At 34.1% G+C, this 21,234-nt stretch overlaps 3 protein-coding genes across 5 annotated transcripts; 1 reads left to right on the forward strand and 2 right to left on the reverse strand.

The window, feature by feature from the left end:
* Window positions 1-304: 304 nt before the first annotated feature.
* LOC116025461 (probable WRKY transcription factor 57) lies at window positions 305-6,697 on the forward strand. 3 transcript variants are annotated; one of them, XM_031266708.1, is made up of 4 exons: window positions 305-959; window positions 2,994-3,137; window positions 3,635-4,018; window positions 6,087-6,697. In XM_031266708.1, the coding sequence occupies exons 1-3, from the start codon at window positions 565-567 to the stop codon at window positions 4,014-4,016; spliced, it is 921 nt and encodes a 306-aa protein (XP_031122568.1). In that variant the 5' UTR covers window positions 305-564; the 3' UTR covers window positions 4,017-4,018; window positions 6,087-6,697. The 3 variants fall into 3 exon arrangements, with proteins under 3 accessions (XP_031122568.1, XP_031122555.1, XP_031122562.1); XM_031266695.1 differs by having other exon boundaries at window positions 307-934; XM_031266702.1 differs by having other exon boundaries at window positions 307-934; window positions 6,095-6,697.
* Window positions 6,698-8,543: 1,846 nt separating this feature from the next.
* Window positions 8,544-10,820, reverse strand: LOC115998185. Its single transcript, XM_031237682.1, has one exon. It carries the CDS (start codon window positions 10,476-10,478, stop codon window positions 8,886-8,888), a length of 1,593 nt encoding a protein of 530 aa, XP_031093542.1. The 5' UTR covers window positions 10,479-10,820; the 3' UTR covers window positions 8,544-8,885.
* A 4,389-nt stretch (window positions 10,821-15,209) lies between these two features.
* Window positions 15,210-20,011, reverse strand: LOC116033540 (beta-glucosidase 40-like). The gene is made up of 13 exons (XM_031276292.1): window positions 19,836-20,011; window positions 19,088-19,154; window positions 18,849-18,907; window positions 18,685-18,760; window positions 18,515-18,586; window positions 17,960-18,047; window positions 17,484-17,739; window positions 17,258-17,373; window positions 16,925-17,142; window positions 16,744-16,775; window positions 16,474-16,576; window positions 15,550-15,640; window positions 15,210-15,449 (listed from the first exon to the last, which is right to left on the reverse strand). The coding sequence occupies exons 1-13, from the start codon at window positions 19,986-19,988 to the stop codon at window positions 15,254-15,256; spliced, it is 1,527 nt and encodes a 508-aa protein (XP_031132152.1). The 5' UTR covers window positions 19,989-20,011; the 3' UTR covers window positions 15,210-15,253.
* Window positions 20,012-21,234: the final 1,223 nt, after the last annotated feature.

Consider the following 21,234-nt stretch of genomic DNA (forward strand, 5'->3'; position numbering starts at 1 on the left):
ACAAGTAATAGTTTCTTAATTATATTTCATAACAAGAATGGATAGGATATTTTCATTTTATTGGTCTAAAAAATTATCTACATTCAAAATTTGTAAGATATAGTAAAAATTAAGTGTAAAATAGGCGCACGCCCATATTGACCTAAAATTATCTTTCTAGAAAAAAAGGGAATAAATAATATAAAATAAAGCGCGTGGAACACAATCTAGTCCTATGAATGCATAAATATCAGCCCCTCCTCCCATCCCGTACCATTTTAGATGTTGACGGTGACTTTTTTTACTTTTTTTTTTTTTTTTTTTTTTTTCCATTTTCTCTCTCTTTCTCACTTCAGTCTTCTCAGCTCATGTCTTGACGCGACAAAGCTTTCAAACACTCCCCAAAAAAGCTCACTCACGAATACGCGGCTTTCTCTCCCTCTCCCACACTCTCTCTCTATCTCTATCTCTATCTCTACTTTTATTTTTGTGCTCTAAACCCTAGCTTCCTCATCATCCACCTCGATCGACTATCCGCACTTGGCATGGACGAAGACAAGGGCAATAAGGTCGATCGGGGAGTCGATGATTTCGCCACCGATTCTAGCTGGGCACTGGGAGGCGGGGGGGATTCCGACGGCGTTTACTTCTTCGGCGGCGGAGGCGTTGAGAAGGACGAGAGCAACATACTCAGCGACTTCGGCTGGAGTTTCCAGGAGGAGGAGGAGCATGGCGGCGGCTTCAGTAGTAGGATCGACTCCGATTTGGCGGGAAACAGTAGTAACGACCGGTTTTCCGTCCTGGAGAGTGCTACCACCGCGGCCGCCACGCCGAGTGATGCTACGGAGCCGGTTGCGGTTCAGGCTGAGCAGACGTCCTCCAGCTCCTCCGATGATGCGCCGGAGAAGTCTACCGCATCCGGTGGCTCCACCTCGCGGCAGCCTGCTGATACAGCGTGAGTGTGTGTTCTCGCATCAACTGTGAGTCTTCTAGGAGTCGTAATTATATGATATATATATATATTTTATAAAATTATTATAAGAGAAAAAACTTTCCGTGTAAGCTAAAATTCCCGGGAATAGAGGCGGAATGATGCATTTCGCGTTCATACACTCCTTGGTAAGTATCAAAATTTGTCACGTAAGTTGGGGGGAAAGAGGGTTTTGGCGATTTACCCGAAAAGTTTGGGGTTTTTCGGTATTTCAGGTGTTGCGTGGTTTCCGCACAGCCGTTATTGCGGCGGGAATGGCGTGCTACGTACGGTTTACCTCTCTTTCTTTGTGCAAATTTATGGAGTTCACAAATCCGGCCTTTAAAATGAAAATTGGATCTAAAAAATCAACAAATTTGTGTGTGAACTGCCGAAAGTGAGAGCATGCTAATTTATAAAGATACACTTTGTCTTTTCTTTTTTTCCTTTTTTATTTTTAATTTATCGCTTTTCTCCCATGCTCATCGTCTTCCCATTTCATGGAGAGGTGTTGTATGTTAAAGGACGCATTCACACGCATGTTTTTTGTCGGTATTTATTTTAGTCTATGACTTATAATTAACTTACTGTTTAAGTCATTTCTACTTTCTGAAACGCCTTATTATTATGCAATTAAGACTGCATTTCTAAAGTTTTAAATGATGAATTATGGCATGTACTATTGGTGTGCACGTAACTTGTTTGCTATATATACATAATACTTCTCTGAATGTGTTTGGTGGGAGGAATAGCTCTCAACATGTTCTTCATTTTTAAGTATTTTTTTTTTATGATAAAAAAACTTACAGTCACTACTTAAAAGTGCACACATACAGGTTAAAGTTGGCATTGTATTATTAAATTCTTGTATTCTCTTTGTATGAAAAGGGCTTTAAAAGATTGATGAATGGTGGGGGTGTTAGATTTATCTTTCTATAGTAATCTAAACTCTATGTTGTAGGTGCATGTTGCTTGTGGAGCAACCTTACCTAGCCGTGGCACATGAAGGTTGGCATACTAGTCCTGCCTAGATATATATAGTGAAAACTAGTATTTCTAGTTTGTCTTCTTAGGTGGGAAATGGAGGGCAATAAATGCTAGCTTCACTTTAATTTGCGAAATGAAATACCCCTACGAGGCATGTGCAGTTGCACGGCTTAGCCTTTAGTTTGCACTTTGCACGACGGGATGGGCAAAGGGTTTTGTTACATTTGAAAGGAAAGTAGGAGACTTTTGCAGTGAATCCAGTTCCAGGTCATTCTTTGCGTCTGTCTAAGCTGATTCATTGTACCCATTTATTAAAGCTTTTATAATACTAGCAGACTTTGTGCGTGTAAAGATGTCATTGTATTCTTTATTAGTTGGTTAGTAATCTCACTCCTACTAAGAGAACCTCAACTTAAACCTCAATTCTAAGCATTGTTTGAGTAATCATTAGAGGAAATTCTAGCACACAAATACTCTATAGTAATCATTTGGAGTATTACACATGCTCTAATTTTTTTTTTAAATTCTTTGACATGTTTATCATTAATTATAATTTATAAAGGATTATATGTTTTTATTTTTATTTTTTTCCTTTCCTTTCTGCCAATTAATATGAGTTAGCTAGGTGCTGAAGTATATACTTTTGAGATAATAATTAGTATTTTTTTCCAGCATTATATATATGCCCCACTACAAAAGTTGAAAGTTGTGAATGCTTTCAATTTTCTAATGATTGATTGTTTCCCTTTGATGTTGATGAGGATAAATTCATTTCAACATGAATCTGTGGTACCATCTTGCCAACAAAAATCCATTCCCCTTGCTATTGTTGGTTGGCCTTCATTCTCTAAGGAATAATAAATATATATATGGTCCTAGCTATGAGATCTATATGATGTATATATATATATATATATATTCACCACTATCAATTGGAATTTGATTTTATATTTCCATGTTTTGTACTTAAAAATAAAATGCCTTTATGTTGTCTCGATATTATGATATGATCAAACAATCACATTTATAATGATACTTTAGGCTGAATATTCCACAGAAGCAAGGTTAAAAAGAAGGGCCAGAAGCGAATCAGACAACCTCGGTTTGCATTCATGACTAAAAGTGAAGTTGATCACCTGGAAGATGGCTATAGGTGGAGGAAGTATGGACAGAAAGCTGTTAAAAACAGCCCCTTTCCCAGGTCTGGTTTTCCCTCCCAGAAGTATTTGATAATCAAAATTCTCACCTGTAAGTTCCCCTCAATTTGCCATCAGTAGTGTTTTCTTGAATTGCCTCACATCAAGATCAAATTCTTCCACAGCTAGACCATATTTTATTTTTTACATATCACTTTCTTTTACAAGTATTGAGACCGTATCATGTGAAATAAATTTCAAATATATAATATTTTTTTAGCGAAAATGTAATACTTTTTAAACAAAAAGTATTACTTAACATTATATTTGGTCCTTGCTTTTTTTATTTCATTGCAGCTAGCAGTATTTATGCTGCCCTATTCTAGTTAGAACAAAGTCTAACCTATTAATCTCCAATCCTTTTCTAGTTGCAATTTCTGCTGGAATATTTCTTCAAAATAAAGATGGTGAAACCTAATTGCATGCTGCATACAAAGAAAATGGTATGGTGGCAAAATTAAAATGAATTTAATGTACATAAGGGTATTGAATGGCTTTGCAGAAGTTACTACCGCTGTACGAATACCAAATGCACAGTGAAGAAAAGAGTTGAGCGATCCTCTGAAGATCCCACAATTGTGATCACAACATATGAAGGGCAACACTGTCACCATACTGTTGGTTTCCCTAGGGGTGGATTTATTGGTGAGGCTGCTGCATACATGAGCCAGTCTTACCCATTAACCTCACAATTCTATCTTCCAGCCCTTCAATTTCCCCAAGAAGGGTCTCTGGGTATTCCACAGCCGCATCATCAGAGCCAGGGTAATAATAGAGGCCCCAATGCAGCAATGGCAGATCCCTGCAGTCACCCAGCCCCACAACTTCCACCAGATGAGGGATTGCTTGGGGATATTGTGCCCCCTGGGATACGAAACAAGTAAAGGTATGCCGCCTATCCCTTTCATATTATAAATGCTGCAATATTTCACATGTCAGTATTTTTCAGTCTGCACATTAATTACTTATCAATACGCCATATGAGAATCTTTATAAAGAAGCATTAAAGGAGTCGTCTATTGAAAGACTGACGGCAAGCTGTAGTCTCATAAGAGATCAGGTACTAAATATCAAAATTGAAAGTTAAAACTGGTTATACAAAATATGGTTATTCTTTACATTAATACTTTTTGTATTACATATAGGGGTGTTTGATAAATAGTTGTTATTTAATAGTTGATTGTGCTAATGAGTTTGACTAGTTGATAACATTAGCTGATTGTAGAAAAGTGTTTGGTAAATTAAATAATAGCTTATTAGATGCAAAATTATTTTTTCAAAAAGCTAATCGGAAAAACTGTTTTGAACAACTTTTCTAATTTTAGCATTTTAAAATAATAAGTTGTTATGAAAAGTTAATTAATCAATAACTCATATTGATTGTTTAATCAAGTCAAATAACTAATAATGTTAGATCAAATAATATTTTTCTTTAAAAAAAATTATAGCAATTTAATTTAGGGATAAATTTGAACTCACAAGTGTATTCGTGCATGGTACACCCTTATCATGAATGCTCTGAGGTCCATGGCCCCATGCCATGCTGCTAATGAACTGTTGTAGGAGTCGTAGGATACTTCAATCCCTAGGCTGCCCGGAAGCGCAGCTTTCATTGACATAGTTTATTTTGCCCCAATAATAATACTATAGATACTCTTATTTTCTACTTCATTTTTTACGCCTTGTTTACGTTATCATATTTTAATTTATTGAAAAAATAATTAATCATGATTTTTACTACTTTCTTTCTATTCTATCAAATGACTTGTGAGAGAAATTTTATATTTAATAAAATAGAATGATGTTGTGCAATTCTGATCCTTAAAAAAATTCATGTATAATATAGTGCAATTGGCTCTTTTTACATGTAATAGTTAGTAAAAGGATTTATTTTCAATATTTTTATGTTCTCATATATAATTATATAAATACCTATGACATAATATGAAACTGAGAATTTTCTAGTCCTCATATGCCTTCCTTTCTACTTTAATTAAAGTTTATATTTGTGAACTGTGGATTTTAATTTAATTGTCAGTGGAATATATAACAAGTATGAAAAGATTTTTTTAAAACGAATTTTGACAATAATTTCACTTTAAATTAATCGAATGTTAAGAATTCATGACTAGTAGAAAATTAAAAAGGCCAAGAGCTAATGTAACAGTTGGCATATGACATCTTGAACTTTCTCTTGTGTACAGAATATGCATAAAGTGGATGGGGCTAACTTTAATAGATATGATCTTCTATCATAATCGTATCTCTGGGACTTTCCACTTTATCAAAATTATATGTAGTTTTCACTACCCAGCTGTTCAATAGTACATATATCCAGTGCAATTGAGTTTGACTTTGTGCTTGGGGGCTTTAGTCCCCTAGCTTCTAGTTGCTTGAAAACATTTTACCAAAGGATTTTCTTGAAAATTCACTACTTTTTAGAAAGTTGGATTACAATGGACTAATCTTCTTCTTTTTTTTTTTTTTTTAAATAAAATTATTTAGTATTGATAGTATTGATAGGTTGGTGTGGATTACCGTGAACTATAACGTGCATTACACTCTATCTGTACGTAGATATTGTTAATGGATAGCAATTTAAGATGGAAAAGAATGAAAAGCAAATGTTATTGGCTGTATAGTTCACTTTTGTGGATATTACTTATTCACGGAATAAATGCATGCACTGCAGATGGAATAGAATAAGCTAGGATAGTCACATGGCTTTCGGCATAAATAAACTAAAGCATATATATCTTCAGTCTCGTCTGAGTATCCAAACCATCATATATATATATATGCTTTGAAATATTAAATTGTTGGTGAATATTAGTTTGGCAATTGCCATATATGCATATTCTTATGCATGCTGTCCTGATTGCACATTAAATTTGCGGCCTTGGCCTCTTCAGCTCAGCTCCTTGCAGAATATAAAATAAATTTTAATCTTTTAGCAATGCAGATAGATCAGAGTTGAAAGAAGGTGCGTAGATGATGAGGATTGAAGCTAGGATCAGAGATTGTACTTATTTACAGTATAAACTAATGCTAAGAATGAATTGAATTGAAGCAGCATCTATCCATGAAGGAGTGCATATACGGTGATAGCAGCATATATATATATGTCCATTTCTAATTGGGTTGAACCCCAAGCCAGGGTCGACCGATTTAATTTGTTGGTAAGTTAAATCAGAAAATTGGGTATTGAATTGGCCTCTAGCTATACCAAGCCCAATCTACCAAAACTGAAGAAGAGGATTGTGCAGATCAGATATATATAGCTTCCAGGTTCTAGCATGCAATTAATGGATGCCATAATATATATATTATTATATAAAGGTGGTTTTGATTAATGCAATCAATGGCTCATCATGTATATAGAAATTATATATAATGTACTTACGTAGCTCTTTAACCATGAGCATGTGTTAATTACTCCTACGTTTAGGGTTTGGTTCCTAGCTAATTGTGATCAATCAATTTATCAGAACATTAATTATGTACTTGATTATTGTTTTGCAGCAGTTTGCTGAGAAAACACAAACTACATACATGTTTAACAAAATAGTAGCTAGGCCTGTTTTCTGCATTTTTATTTTTAAATATTTATTTATTTTTTATCCATTTATGTGTAAAAGGACCTTAGTTGAGGATTCTATAAAAGAAGAAGAAGAAGAAGAAAAAAAAACTGAGGCAGGCGAGCGTGGACTTCCATAATGCTTCGTTGTGTCATCGGACATCACTTTTTACCGTTTTCCTTTTCATCTTTTAACTTTTTTCACTTTTTTGGTTTAAAAAAAAAACTTTTTTTTTTTTTTCACTTTTTTTACCTTTCATGCTGCGATTTTGTTTCCCCATGGTAGGCATCAGCAATCAGCATGCGACTCCCACTCGCTCCACCATTTGCCGTAAATCTCAGACGCCAAATATTTTAATTTCACAAAAAAAAAAAAAATCCATTTTTTCACCCAACGTTTCAAGCCTGCTTTCTTTTATTTATTTTTAAATTTTATGTTTGTAAATTAAAAAAGAAAAAGGATTATTTTTGCTTGCATGCAAAAACTACCATTTTAGCATGAAAATATCAACAAAATGAAAAAGAAAAAAGAAAAAAAAAATTGAGAATTTGTAGGCATTGTTTCTTATCTTAATAGATTGAGAGAAATTAAACTGAAATTTTGAAGGATCTTTTAATAGATTTCAATGGAGAATAATTTGTATTCTGGTGAAGAATAATATATATAGGGTGGTATGTATGTTTGGATAATCATAAACGGAGTAGTATAAAATTGGAAGGATTAATTTAATAATAGAAATTAATGGCCACTGGGCCCAAGAGCATAATGAATATGTACTGTGAATTCAGATTGGAGAATGATAAGACAGATCATAGACTGAGCTTGTGGGATCTTAATTGGATTGGTCCACAACCTGACCATAAGTTCGAGTGGGCCCATCTCTACTTTTCAAGTATAACGGCCCAACTAATTTTGCAACTATTACTATGTTTATTATGGACCCCTATACTTAGTCCGCTCTAAGCCGAAAAACATATATCAGCATGGGCAGCTCAACGGGTCACAGAGGTAAAGTTTGGGACCAAAGATCAAGGATGGAGTCTCATCAGCGGCAGTGTGGAGACAACCTCTCAAAGTGAGGAGGCTCCTTATGCGTACTTTGTCGGGCCAGAACGTGGGCCCCCTTGGAATTGGGGATTCAATCTTTTGGGGCAATATATGTTTTAGTTCAACTTATGGTTGGTCCATTGCCCAATCTTGGGGTTTGGGGGCAGCCAAACAAGACTACAAAAGGCTAACAAACCCTTTATCTGTCAAAGTCAATGCTCAACAAAGATGTAAACTTCACATGACAGCAAAGTTACTATTAAGTATAGATGGACCCTGAAATCTAAGGCATGGTGGGTGGCTAAACACCTGTCTTCAGCTATCAAAACACACAAGATGGCCACTACATACCAACTTATTATGGTCCATCATCATTCTTGAAACCAATATCCATGCTAACTTCTTTTCAAATGCAAGAAAACTTTATTTTTCCTAGTCCAAATTCCAGGCAAACTATTCCCTATCTTAGTCAATGGCTGCATTTTTTCTGCAAGAAAAGCGCAGACGACATAGTCGTTGCTGCTGAAAGCCACCACACCAGGTGGAAGCATCTCAGCAGGAGAGCCCAAGAAGATGTCAATTCATGAAGAAATTTAGGGATGACCAAGTCAATACCCTGACTTGTTTCCACACCAATATTTACACTAAGATGCTAATTGGAGGAAGATAATGAATGCCACATGACTGTGCAGTGAACAAAATTCTGCTCAAACAATGTAAAATTTGATTTGACCATACTTGAATGTGAAAAATGGCAAAAGAAGCAGTTAAGTTTTCTTAAGGGTCTAGAACAGAAGAATAGATTATATATAGATCATAGAAGGAATAGGAAATAATTTGGACATAATGTTATGATTTGGAGCCGAACAAATGTATGAACTTAATTAGCAAAAAGTTGAGGCATATTCTATGAGAATATGTAAATGGGATGGTATGAGAAATCGAGAGGCTCTTACAGTTTGATTGGAAACATCATTGGTGTTAACAAGAATCAGCAGGGTGTGAACACTCTGCCCTCCAAGTTGTTTGTACATGCCAGCAGCTTCATAAAGAACGAGGCATCCGGTGAAGAATCCTTTCGACATGGAGGGTATCTCAGAAGCAAAGCCTTGCCAAATACCCGTCTGCTTACCACATGAACTGCACATCATTCGCAGTCTCAAAGGGGACAACATTAAGATCAAGTAAACCGGGTATTGCTGCTTTGATAACTTGAGTCCGCTGGTGCCTATTTTCTTCAGCCCCATCGATAAAATGTGACCGTTTATGACCACCTAAAGCTTGACCGGACTTGAAAACCCTGTGGCAAAACGGGCATTCGTGGCCCTTTGCTTTCTTGGCCTTAATCTTTGTCCCCAAGTAGCAAGGTGAACCTTCATCAGTTGCTTTTCTGCTACCAAGAAACTCCCTATGGTTGCCACCATTTATGTTATTATAGGTAGTATCGACATCAAGGCGGTTCTCACCCGTCTCATATCTTGACTCGAGAGTTCTTTTATGGCACGGTCTGTGTCCACCAAGAGCCTGATAAGAGCTAAAGATCTTCTTACAGTTCAAACACTCATACTTCTTCTTCTTCTTAGTATCAGAAAAACTGAGCTTTACCTTCTTATAGGAACCAGTTTTGTATTCAGGATCATAAGAGCTATCTTTGCTTTTCCTTCTTGAATCATGCTTCCCTGAATTTGAAGCCACTCCAAAATCACGATAATCGTAGTCCTTTGATCCTGCTCTTGACTTTATATACCCTTTGATTCTATTCATGACCTTCAAATGATCCTTTTCAGCAGTAGAACCGTCACGTCTAGTTACAACACTACTAATCTTGGACTCAAAACATTTTTCATCCCGGTTTCTGTGGAATCCATCGACAGAAACATCTGATTCGGCTGTCTTATTTTCACCTAAGAAGTACATGGAATCAGAATTCTCAGACTCTATAACCTCAGCATCTAAAACACCTACCATTTTCCTGGTTTTGGGTGATTCATGTCTATTGGAGCCATCCATTTTAGGGGTTTTCATGTCAATAGAAGATGATTTAGTCTCTAAAACCACAGAGTTATTATCAGAAGACTCCATAAATGAACTAACACCATTCCAGTTCCCAGAATCCCTAGACAACATCATCAAACACTTGGCTACTTCCTGTTGATCTTGCTCAAATATATCAGACCCAGAATTAACAACAGCATCATTAGGCAAAGTAAATGAACAAGTGTGGACAATTTTCTTGTACCTCTTACGCCTTGCTGATGATTTGTTCCTCAGGTCCTCTGCCTCAGTGTCTGAATTGCTATCCATCACCACAACCTTCTTGCTCTCACTAGTCCAAGAATTCTCATCCTTCAACCCCCCACCACCCCTCTCTTTCTCTGAGTGGCAAGCCATGTGGCCACACAGTGCTTTGATGGACTGGAAAACTTTCCCACATTGCTTGCAGACCCTTTCTTGGGGCACAGAGAGGTTTGAGTCTGTTGCCCTCCATGTCTTCTTAGGGTTCTCTCTTAAGCCATACCCAGAATTCCCACCAAGCTCAAATCTTGCCTGCATCTTCAAAGATGCAATCTTTTTCATCTCACCTCTCTGCTCATCCAACTCAGATGATGAACAAGTTGGAATCACATTCACATGAGACCTCATGTGACCCCCCAGTGACTTCCCACATGGATACTTCTTCTTACACAGCTTGCACATGAACTTCAAATCTTGATCATCCATCACACAACAACAACTCCAGATCAAATCAAACTTGGGAAGAAAAAACAGCTCAAATCTGGCATGTATTCATCTTTTCCACAAAGAAATCAGATAAGTAGCATTTTGGGTTGGGATGTAAGAGATCAGTCCCAGACAGACTCTCTGAATTCCGTATCTATGTTAACATTTTTATTTCTAATCTTTTTTCAGAAAATAATAAACAAAAAAAATGCCCTTTTCTTCAATTTTTTTTTGGGGAGAATTTTCAAGAAACTTACAGAGTAAAAATCAGAAATTTATTAAGATGTGCATAAAGATGGCCATGAAGAAAGTATAATAACAGAAAACCCAAGACTTAACCAAAAACCCCGAGTCTCTTTCCCCCTCCCTGTTTTCTCTCTCCCTTTGTACGCACTTTTCTAGCTTTATGCTTATATGTGGCTTGCTTGGAATTTTCCCCTAACTGAATTTACATGGTCAACCCCCTAATTAATTACTTCTTAAAGTTTTTTTATAATGTTGTATGCTGTACTACGTTACATTTAAAAGAAGAATCAAATTATCTTTTTTAGATTTATGTCACTCTCTTGGACCTTCTTGATAGTTGATAGGGGTGAGAAATACAATTATATTTAATTATATATCTTATAAAATTTAAACTTTTTTTGAAAACTTATAAAATTTAAACTTGATTTAGAGCTCTCTCTTATAATTTTCAATGTGCGTAACATTTCTGTTTAGAAATGTGGATGAACCTCAAACCTTTTTTTGGTCAATGATCTATTAAATTACAATAAGGAAAAAACACCTTTTTGAGGGTAATATTCATGATTCCTTACAAGGTAGTATATGTTCTATATTTTCTCAAATATTTTCAGTCCACGATGTCATCACACTACATGCTTGTTGGCAAAAAATAAAAAGAAAGAAACACGGAGAGTCAATTCACCAACACTGAGCCTCGATCTCATGACCTCCCATATGGCCATATGGGAGAATCACTACGTGTCACTTGAGCACAAGGTGCTTGATAAATGAAGGGGAGTTTATTTCACTTTTTTTTTTTTTTGAAATCAAGAAATCAAATCATTAAATCATCCGCCAAACAGTTTATAAGAAAAATAGGAGGTGTATCAAGCCATTCTCCGCAACCTGTCATAGTAATATACAAATATTTTCACATTTCTTTATTAGCGGATTTTTTCACTTGCCCTCATAGTAATATGATGCCATTTTGTGAAACTTTTGCAAATTGAGACATTTTAGATTAAAAGTGGTTTTTTTAAGGGGAAAATGCTAAATAGTTCCTCTAACTTTACACGGTAAGGCAATTAGGCCTATGAACTTTTAAAAGTTATAATTAAACATTTCAATATATTAAAATTTGTCAAATAAGTCTAATTTACTGATAGTCAACATGTTTGGTTACATGTATTCAAGTTACCATTGACAATTGTCGGATGCCGTTGATTTTCTCAAAAAGTTGACCACCGTTTGATTGGATTGGTTGGCTTCTTCTGATCGACAAAGAAGACAACTAGTTTGGTCATCTTCTCATTAATGGAGAAGGTGGAACCTTGTGGTCACCTTCTTCAAAGGCAACCAGCGACTGTTGCCAGTTGCCATAGTGACGTCGGAGTTGCAGGAGTATTGTTGGAACCAAGTGACTTATTATTACATGTTATTAATCGATTTTGGAGCTTCAATGCACGAAAATAGCATGTTCATGAGTTTAATTGCAACTTTCTAAAGTTTAAGAGCCTGATTACATTATTGTGTTACATAAAATTGGAGGGCCTATTTAACCCTTTTTTCTTTTTAAAATAATGATTAAAAATTGAGATGAGGGCCTGGAATTGGTGATCGAGTAGGTAGAGAATAATTCTCGTACTTGGAATGTTACAATTTCGATTGTTGCCAATACCTTCTCAGTTGAGCCTCTCACACGAGGTCTTCCTAGCGTAATTTATCTCTTCTTAACTAGCTATGTGGTGTACAATCTCGAGTAGTATATGTCAATTTTCCAAGCCACCTATAAAACAAAATGAATATGAAAATTTTAGGACATACTATTTTAGTTGAGTGGCAACAAGTGAAATAAACACTGAGATTAAGGAGTACAATTGAAATAATTCATTGTCATTCTTCGGATACATGCATTGCATAGTTATTACTGGATCAAGTGTATGATTTTGCTATAGAAATTTAATTATGTTCTTTCCAAATTAAAAGAAAAGGAAAAGGAAATTTGAGCCAAATAGTACTTACGAGGAGATGCACTGATACTTACAAAAGAAAAAACCAAGAAGTAAATGCCCAGTCCCTTTATTCGTTGACAAGACATAAGAGTTGGCTTAGCACATTGATCTAGTGCACACAAACTTGGCACTCTAACAACCTTAATTTTATGGAAAAAGAATATTAGGTAAAAGCCTATGAATGGAGGGATCTATAGAATTACATATCATTAAATTTTTGATAATAATACTACTTGCTTCAACTTTTTTTTTTAATATATCAAAGTTTATTTAGAAATAAATTACGGTGTAGATTGGTTGGTGACAAATGTGGATGGTGAACTACTAGAATTGCATATTCTAGAAACTTCTCTTATAGGGTGCGATCAATCATGACTACTATCAATGTTGGTAGCGGTGTGATATGGGCATGTGGCTGGCAACGACTCATGTAGCGATTTTAGTGCAGGTGCTGGTTTATTTATTTCCATTGAACGATTATTTATTTATTTATTAAAGTAACTGTGACATATGTTTATTGAAATTGTATAATATGTTTGGTAAAGGGAGAGTATAATTTTATATTTTTATTAAACACAAAGTATACCCACATAGAATTTCATAGATTCTTTAGGTAGTATATCCACGTAGAATATATTTTGAAACAAACACTCATGATTTTTTATAAGGTAATATCTATTTTATACTTTCTTAATATTTTTTAGCACAAAAATCCACCATCACCGGGGTTCGATCATGTACCATCACACTACATATATAGTAGTTAGCAAATTTTAGATTAATTTATAACAAGTAGTAGTTAACAAATTTTAGATTAATTTATAACAAGTAGTAAGCAATAAATATAAAAATAATATAGATGATTTGGAACAAGTTGTAGTGCAAGGAATAGCGTAGGGGCATTTCCTTAAAATTTACGATGGGGTGTAGTCCAATGTAAGTGGTGCAATATGAGTGTGTGCAAATGTGGTGTCATTATGGCTTGTTAGTTGGAAAGATAAACCTGCCACAAGCTTCTTGCTCCCAATACCAATTACAATATAACTCTTCATTATATTATGCACATCTACCATGCAAGAATTATTGAATTTATCCATTTAGGGTAAATTTTTTGCAATACAAATTTCAAGAGATTAATAATGCATAAAATAATATTCACTTATAATGTTGTTCATTCTAATATCCCGTGAGTGTGTTGCCCAAATTGATTTTTTATACAAGAAAAAGGGTTTAAACTCCCGACATCTCTTAAAAGATAGTTATAAATGACATTTAGTTACATTCCCGACATCTCTTAAAAGATAGTTATACATGACATTTAGTTACATTAATTACAATCTAATTAATTAAATAATTGCTTTAAAAATACTACTGAATGTTGTGTACCTCTTATTTCGGTGCGTCATATTAAAAAAGTATGTAAAGATTTTTTTTTAATAAAATCACTTTTTCTATTTTTTTGAATACTACTGATTTTTTTCTATTTTTTAATCACTTGATAATTGATATAATCAAAATACCATCAATTTGTCCAAATAGTAGGAAACACCAAATTTTTTTCCTTATAATTGGGTTTAGTTGCTTCGATTGACTAAGTCAAAGCAGGCCATTTATGGGGTGGATCAGTCATACCCAACCTAGTAAACTTCGCTCTTCTCAAACTAGGAGTGGCCCAAATCGAATGACAATAAACAGAATATTTGAGGTACCATTTTGTCCTTTTTTTCTCATATTTATTTTCTGGGAAATGCTAGCATGTTTTTTTTTTTTTTTCTCTCTCTAATCATTGTGAATTAAGTAATTCTGTTATGTTAATGTTTACTCATCCAAAATATGAAAATAATAAACTCAGATATTGATATCAAGCACCACACGCTAATTAACTAGACCAACGTAACACTGTTACCCTAAATTATGGAGGCAATCAAACTTGGAGGGTCTGTCCAGTTATTTTGATTGATTTTAAAGTAAAGGTTTGTGTGGTTGGGTGGAAGTTTGATTGGTATGGAAAATGACAAAATTAATTAGGTTTAATGTTGTTCCAAGGAGATGCAGCTGCACAAAAATGTGACAAAAACTTGAATGGTACGGTGACCCTACAAGTTGCAGGTAGACATATATAAGACATTCCAAACAGATCGAATGTTGACTAAATTCAGTGTACTGTTGACCACCGTACCCACACTTGCCGTTGATGAAGCCAAGATTCTAGCTTCTTGCTACGTACGTATGAATACAATCAATCTTGAAAAGGGAATGAGATTATTGACGATCCATATATCAATCATGAATTCTTATAAATTATGCATTACTTTGATTCATTCTTTCTAAAAGTTTATTATCATAATAAATATATATATATAATAAATGAATAGTGTGAATTTCAAAATCTCAATTTAATTCAATGGGCATAATGAACACATGAAAGGACAATAGAAAAAAAAATTACTAAAAAGCAATAAAAGGTGGATGGCCAGAAGTTGGATCTTTTAAATGCATTATTATTGTATGTTATTGTTATTTTTTTTTTTGAAAGCATTAAATATGGGCTACAGTATTCTTTTGAGTAGTCAAGAAATTCTTAAACCACTTGAAGGACTGTTTAGGAATTCTTTTGAGTTTGTTTTTGTAGTCTACATAGATTATACCAAACCTTGAACTGAATCCAGCATTCCATTCCCAATTGTCCAACAATGACCATGCAAAATACCCTTTCACATTGCATCCATCCTCCCTGCACCATTCATATATATGCATGCATTTTCAACCACTTTTCTTAATTACACTAAATTAAACCCCTAACTACGGTAGAGAATATATATAATTATATTTACTTGATTGCAGCCAGCAAATTTGTGAGATAGTCATTGTGGTAATTGATTCTTTTTGTGTCGTTTAGACTCGCATCTTTAGGATCATCCATTCCTGCATGTAATGTAGAGATCGATTTCACTCGTTACATTCATTCGTCAACTAAAATATTTTAGAGTAAATTAAGGTATAATTAATTTTAGATGCAATATAATTAGGGCTTAGCGAACAGAGCTTTCGACAAACTATTCGTGTTCGAGCTCGGTAAGCGTTCGTTTATGTTCGTTTATTAAGGTAAACGAACATTAACAAACAAAATTTAGAGCTCGATTAATAAACGAACAGAGTCTGAACAGTGGTAAGCTCGTTTGCTAAGTGTTTGCGAACAAGCTCGTTTGTGTTCGTTTAGTAGTGTTCGTGAACAAGCTCGTTTGTGTTCGTGTAGTAGTGTTTGTGAACAAACTCGTTTAATAATGTTCGCGAACATGTTTTTATATATATATAATTGTTCGTGAAGACGTGAATGTAGATTATTTATTGTTCATGAACACACAAATTGTGTTCATGAACATGTGCAGGTGTTTGGTTTTTAAGTGTTCACGAACGTGTTCATGAACGTATTTGAACATGTTTGTGGGGCGTTTGCAAACACGTTCATGAACGTGTTCGCGAACGTTAACGAACACGTTCATGAACATGTTCGCGAACGTTAACGAATACGTTCGTGAATGTTAACAAACACTAACGAACGCTTAACAAACGAACACGAACATAATTTTCAAAAACCTTAACAAACGAACAAGAACACAAACACCCCAAAATCCTTAACAAACGAACACGAACAGCCTTCGTTCGTTTATGTTCGGTTCGTTAACAGCCCTAAATATAATGGATGATTATATTGATGATGATGTGATTAACTTTTAGAGAGAATATAATATAATTACCATTTTCAGTGATCAAGATAATAGGGTTTCCATACTTGTGCTTGATGTGATTCACTAAGCTTCTTATCCCACGAGGAACTATGTACAACCATATTGAATTAGCCTGTAAATTAACACAATTAAATACAAATATTGTAATTCTTGAAACCCAACATCAACAGCGAATGTATTGACAAGATTAAATTGAACTCGTGACATTTATATACGAGAATTATGCTTCATCGAACATAATTAATAACTCTGATCTTTTGAGATTACAAATGTATATACCTTATCTCCTATTGGTTGTAGACCTTTGAATGCTGTAAATCACAACAGATAGATTAAAGCCAATATGAATTGAAGTAGGCACGGGATGGATGTTATTATAAATGATGTGATTATGAAAAGAGATTTAAAAAAAAAAATAAAAAAAAATACTCCGTAGTATAGTAGGGCGATATGGACTTACGGAGAGTGAGAGCGCCGGAGTCATTAACGTCGCTACTAATTAGGCCAATTAAGCCGGTATCGTTGGTGGCGTACCATGTAGTATAGTGATTTATTCCGATGAAATCATAGGACCCTTTAACCAGAGCCGACTCCGTCGCCGAAAATATCGGCAGCCGTTCGCCCACCCGGCTTCTCATTGAGTTTGGATAATCCCCAGTAATCACAGGCTCAAGAAACCTTAATTAATTAATTCAATCAAATTAAACATCTATCACATTTAATTTCATTTCATGCAATTAAAGAAAAAACTTAAAATAATGGCCGATCGATAACGTGACAATTAATTACGTACCAGCCTAAGTAAAAGTCAATCGCTCGTTGTGTTGCTTCAATGTCTGCTGTGGAGTTTGACATGGGTTCATACCAGAAACTATCTATTGTTATCGCAATGCTTCCTTGCTGCTTTTTCTGCGTTATACTATTTTATATATACTGAGAATTGAATAAACATATTTAATCCACTAATATAATGTTAAGATAATTATATTATGTTTTATTCATTATACATATAATTTTACCTGGTATGAGTTTCTATAGATATCAACTATAGTGGCATGAGCAAGGAGCAAGTTGTGACCCACTATATAAGGCTCAGTTGAAGAATTTCCGGCCTTGCAAAATCCGGCGAAACGGATGGAGCACCGCCCCGGTGCGTGGATACCGGTGCCGTAGCCCCGCAGAGCAACGGTGTGAGGCTCATTCACCGTGATCCAATGCTTTACCTTGTCACCGAATTTCTTGAAACACGTCTCTGCATATGTTGCAAAATCCTTTCTGCCAATAAATTAATTTGTCATCAACGTAACTTCTTATAACATAATTTTTATCATATTGTACATAAAAAAGAATCAAAACTAAAACAAATTAGATAAAACGTTGTCAACCGGCCTACTCCAACATATATAATCCATAGTGATGAATGTATTTAATTAGATGGTAAAATTTACCAAATGAACATTAATTAGGTTTTAGTTAAGAAGTTATATATACATACATGATCTGTGGGTCAAGCCACCCTCCGTATCGATCATCAAGAGCTTGAGGAAGGTCCCAATGATAAAGGGTCACATATGGTGTAACTCCTGTATGTACACATAAAATAATAAAATGTATGATTAAACAAAGCTAAAATCATAATCCTAAGTATTTTTTTTTTGTCCCGGGGAATAGCTAGCTAGCTAGCTCAATGGTCAAAACATGAGTGTAGAGTAAGGGTGTAGTGCTTAGCTCGCGTAGACCGCTTTGAGATACATCTTACGTCTCCTCACATAACCCAAGGATAAGGGTGTGAGAGGCCCTTAAGTTTGAGATTCAAACTTATAATAAGTATTTTTATATTTCGTGCCATTTACCTCTCTTCGATCACAGAAATCATGGGCATAAGTGTGAGGGGCTTTAAGTTTAGGATTCAAACTTATAATAAGCATTTTTATGTTCTTTGTTTCTAAAGTCTCAAGTATTGAATTTTAAGCTTGACTAACATATAGGAGTTGAAGAATTGAATCTTTGTATAAATTAAACTACGAATCAATATATATAATCCAAGTACCTTTGGCTAGTAAAGCATCAATGAGATTGTTGTAGTGATCAACTCCAGCCTGGTTGATTTCTCCCGTTCCATCTACCATGGTAATTAAATATCACAATATTGATTAAAAAAACGCTTTTTTATAATAATATTTTTTATTTATGTTTATTTTTAAATAAGAAAGAACATACTGGGGAAAATTCTTGACCAAGCTATTGAAAATCTATAGGCATCCATTCCCATATCCTTCATCAGTTCAACATCTTCCTGTTTTAGACCACCCATATATGAATCATACAAGGAGCTGAGAAAAGAAACATGAAAAAATACCAATAATGTTTTACGAAAATCTTACTTGATAGCGATGATACTGATCTTCAGCTACATCAGCATTACTAAAATCAATAATTTTACCTGCAATATTAATTCATTCAGATTATATACTATATATTATATTATTATTAGTGATGTACAATCTACTCTTATTATGTTCTTTACATACTAATAAAAGTTTTCACTTATGACAAGTACTCAATTATTATATATATAAGGAATTGATGATAGTATTGGCCTGGTATGCATGGATGGATTTACCAAAGGAGTGTGCAAATTTGTCCCATATAGTTGACCCCTTTCCATCCTCCTTCACTGCTCCTTCAAACTGGAAATATCGCATAAACAAAACTTAGGAACGTCCACCATTTGTTTCTCATGATGAAACTTACTAAGTAATATTTAACCAAAAATAATTTAAGTTATTAAATATTCTTTTTTATTTTGATAGCCCATGCCAGTTTTCCCCATATATCCGCCCCAAACCCATGATGAGGTAAATAGAGTTCACCCCAAACCGGCCTAAACATCCAACATTCGTAGAAAAGATCGAACCCCGCTCTGCGTGAGAAGAACGTCTTATGTAAGACTTATCATTCACTAGACCAATGTCCTAAGGGTATTTATTTATTATTCTTAATTGAATATAATAACCATGTTACTTACACTAAATTTGTTAACGTCATCGTCTAATGTGTTCTAATAGACTAATTAAGACAATTAACTTTGAACGAATTGTGCAATAAAGCGTAACGAATTTATTTATTAATAACATGTATTTTAAAAAATGTATATATTTACTAATACATCGCAATAAATCAACATATATATTATGTTGATAAGATTTCAACCAAGTTGATTAAGGAAGTTTTTTTTTTTTTTTTAATTATTAAGATCGAGGTTATGGATTCCATTAATTTATTTATGAAATTTAAGAAAAGAGAGCAAAACTAGATCGCAAATTATAGAGAAATGGAGAACAAAAAAGCTCAAATATAATTAAAGTAACCTGATAAGCAGAAGAGGCTGTTCCGAAAACAAATCCATTTGGAAAGCTAGCTCTGCTAATATTCTGAGCCACACAGATCTGGACACCAAGAAGAAAAAACACCAAAGTACATAGCAATGGTGGAGAAAACGCAATGCCTTTCTTCAACGACATAGCTTTGATCACTTGAGACAGAAGAATATGGAAATTCCTTTTCTTCGATCTTTAACGTTTTTTATGCAGTACCGTCCCCCCTTTGCTTTTTAGGATTGGAATGCCACTGTTTTCTTACGTTGATTCTAAGTCATTCTATCATAGACTAATGGACTATTAAATAGGAAATTTAGATAATTAAAGGACGATAAAAATCTTGCTTAATTTGGAATTTATTAAAGTTTCAAATTAGGTGGTTGGTGAAATTAATTATGCACCATATTAGTACCAAATTATATAAATGTCTAAGTTTATTCAAATAATCGATATATTCATTTAGATTGCACTTCATGTTCATTTAATTTAATAAATGAATATGACATCTGTTCATTTGTAATGAAATTTATATTGATTTAGGTTTAACAGAGTTGACTTTAAAAAAGAGATTACACATTTATATAAGGGTATCTTTTTTTTTTAGAAGTTTTTGTAAGTGTGATTAGGAAATATCAGAGATTGTGAGAGGGAAGAGAAATAAGAAATAAAAAAAAATTCTAAATAGGGCCAGTAACTCGCCCTGCGGGTGCGTGCAGCGGATGACATTAGTAGCCGGCGGGTCCCTCATTTCTGCAAAAAATCATATATTTGCTGGAGGTATTTTTATCTTCTCTCTCCATAACATCTCTCCTCCACCTCACTCAAGTTTCTTCAAAATTTGATTAAAAATCTACTAATGTGGATAGCCTTAGTGTCCATTTGGAAATTGAAAAATGATTTTTGGAATTCATTTTCAAGATCTCCCCATTTTTAGGTATTCAAGGAAAAGAAAACCAAATGAAAATATTCATTCTCATCAATGAAAAAATGCTCAATTTGGAAAAAAAAATATTTTTTTAAACTTTTGTAGAAAGACATTTTCTGATTCTTTATTTTCTAGTATTTATCTTCTCACTCATCTCTTTTCAAGTTAGTTTTCATATTATTATTACCACCCCATCACTACCACACCCACCACTTATTATTATTATTATTATTATTATTATTATTATTATTATTATTATTATTATTATTTTATTATATAACAAATAATATTTTTATTTTTAGGAGGAAAAAAAATACCAAATAGGAAAAATGCAAGTTATTAACTTTCAACCAAACATAAAAAGATAATTTTCTGACCTTCAACCAAACATTAAAAAATTAAATTAATTTTTAAAAAAGTAATCGGTTTATGAAATTCATTTTTCAAAAAATATGTTCTAGGTTT

This window comes from Ipomoea triloba, chromosome 1, assembly GCF_003576645.1.
Source record: "Ipomoea triloba cultivar NCNSP0323 chromosome 1, ASM357664v1".
NCBI classification, from domain to species: Eukaryota; Viridiplantae; Streptophyta; class Magnoliopsida; order Solanales; family Convolvulaceae; genus Ipomoea; species Ipomoea triloba.

Bases quoted from the DNA above. Each gene is read 5' to 3' on its own strand.
- LOC116025461 (XM_031266695.1), top strand. From the start codon at position 525: ATGGACGAAGACAAGGGCAATAAGGTCGATCGGGGAGTCGATGATTTC. The intron at 935-2,993 runs GTGAGTGTGTGT...AATATTCCACAG, and splicing joins CGGCAGCCTGCTGATACAGC to AAGCAAGGTTAAAAAGAAGG. The intron at 3,138-3,634 runs GTCTGGTTTTCC...ATGGCTTTGCAG, and splicing joins AAAAACAGCCCCTTTCCCAG to AAGTTACTACCGCTGTACGA.
- LOC115998185 (XM_031237682.1), bottom strand. From the start codon at position 10,478: ATGGATGATCAAGATTTGAAGTTCATGTGCAAGCTGTGTAAGAAGAAG.
- LOC116033540 (XM_031276292.1), bottom strand. From the start codon at position 19,988: ATGTCGTTGAAGAAAGGCATTGCGTTTTCTCCACCATTGCTATGTACT. The intron at 18,908-19,087 runs GTAAATCCATCC...TTAATATTGCAG, and splicing joins CAAATTTGCACACTCCTTTG to GTAAAATTATTGATTTTAGT. The intron at 16,776-16,924 runs GTAAGTCCATAT...TGTGATTTACAG, and splicing joins CTCCGGCGCTCTCACTCTCC to CATTCAAAGGTCTACAACCA.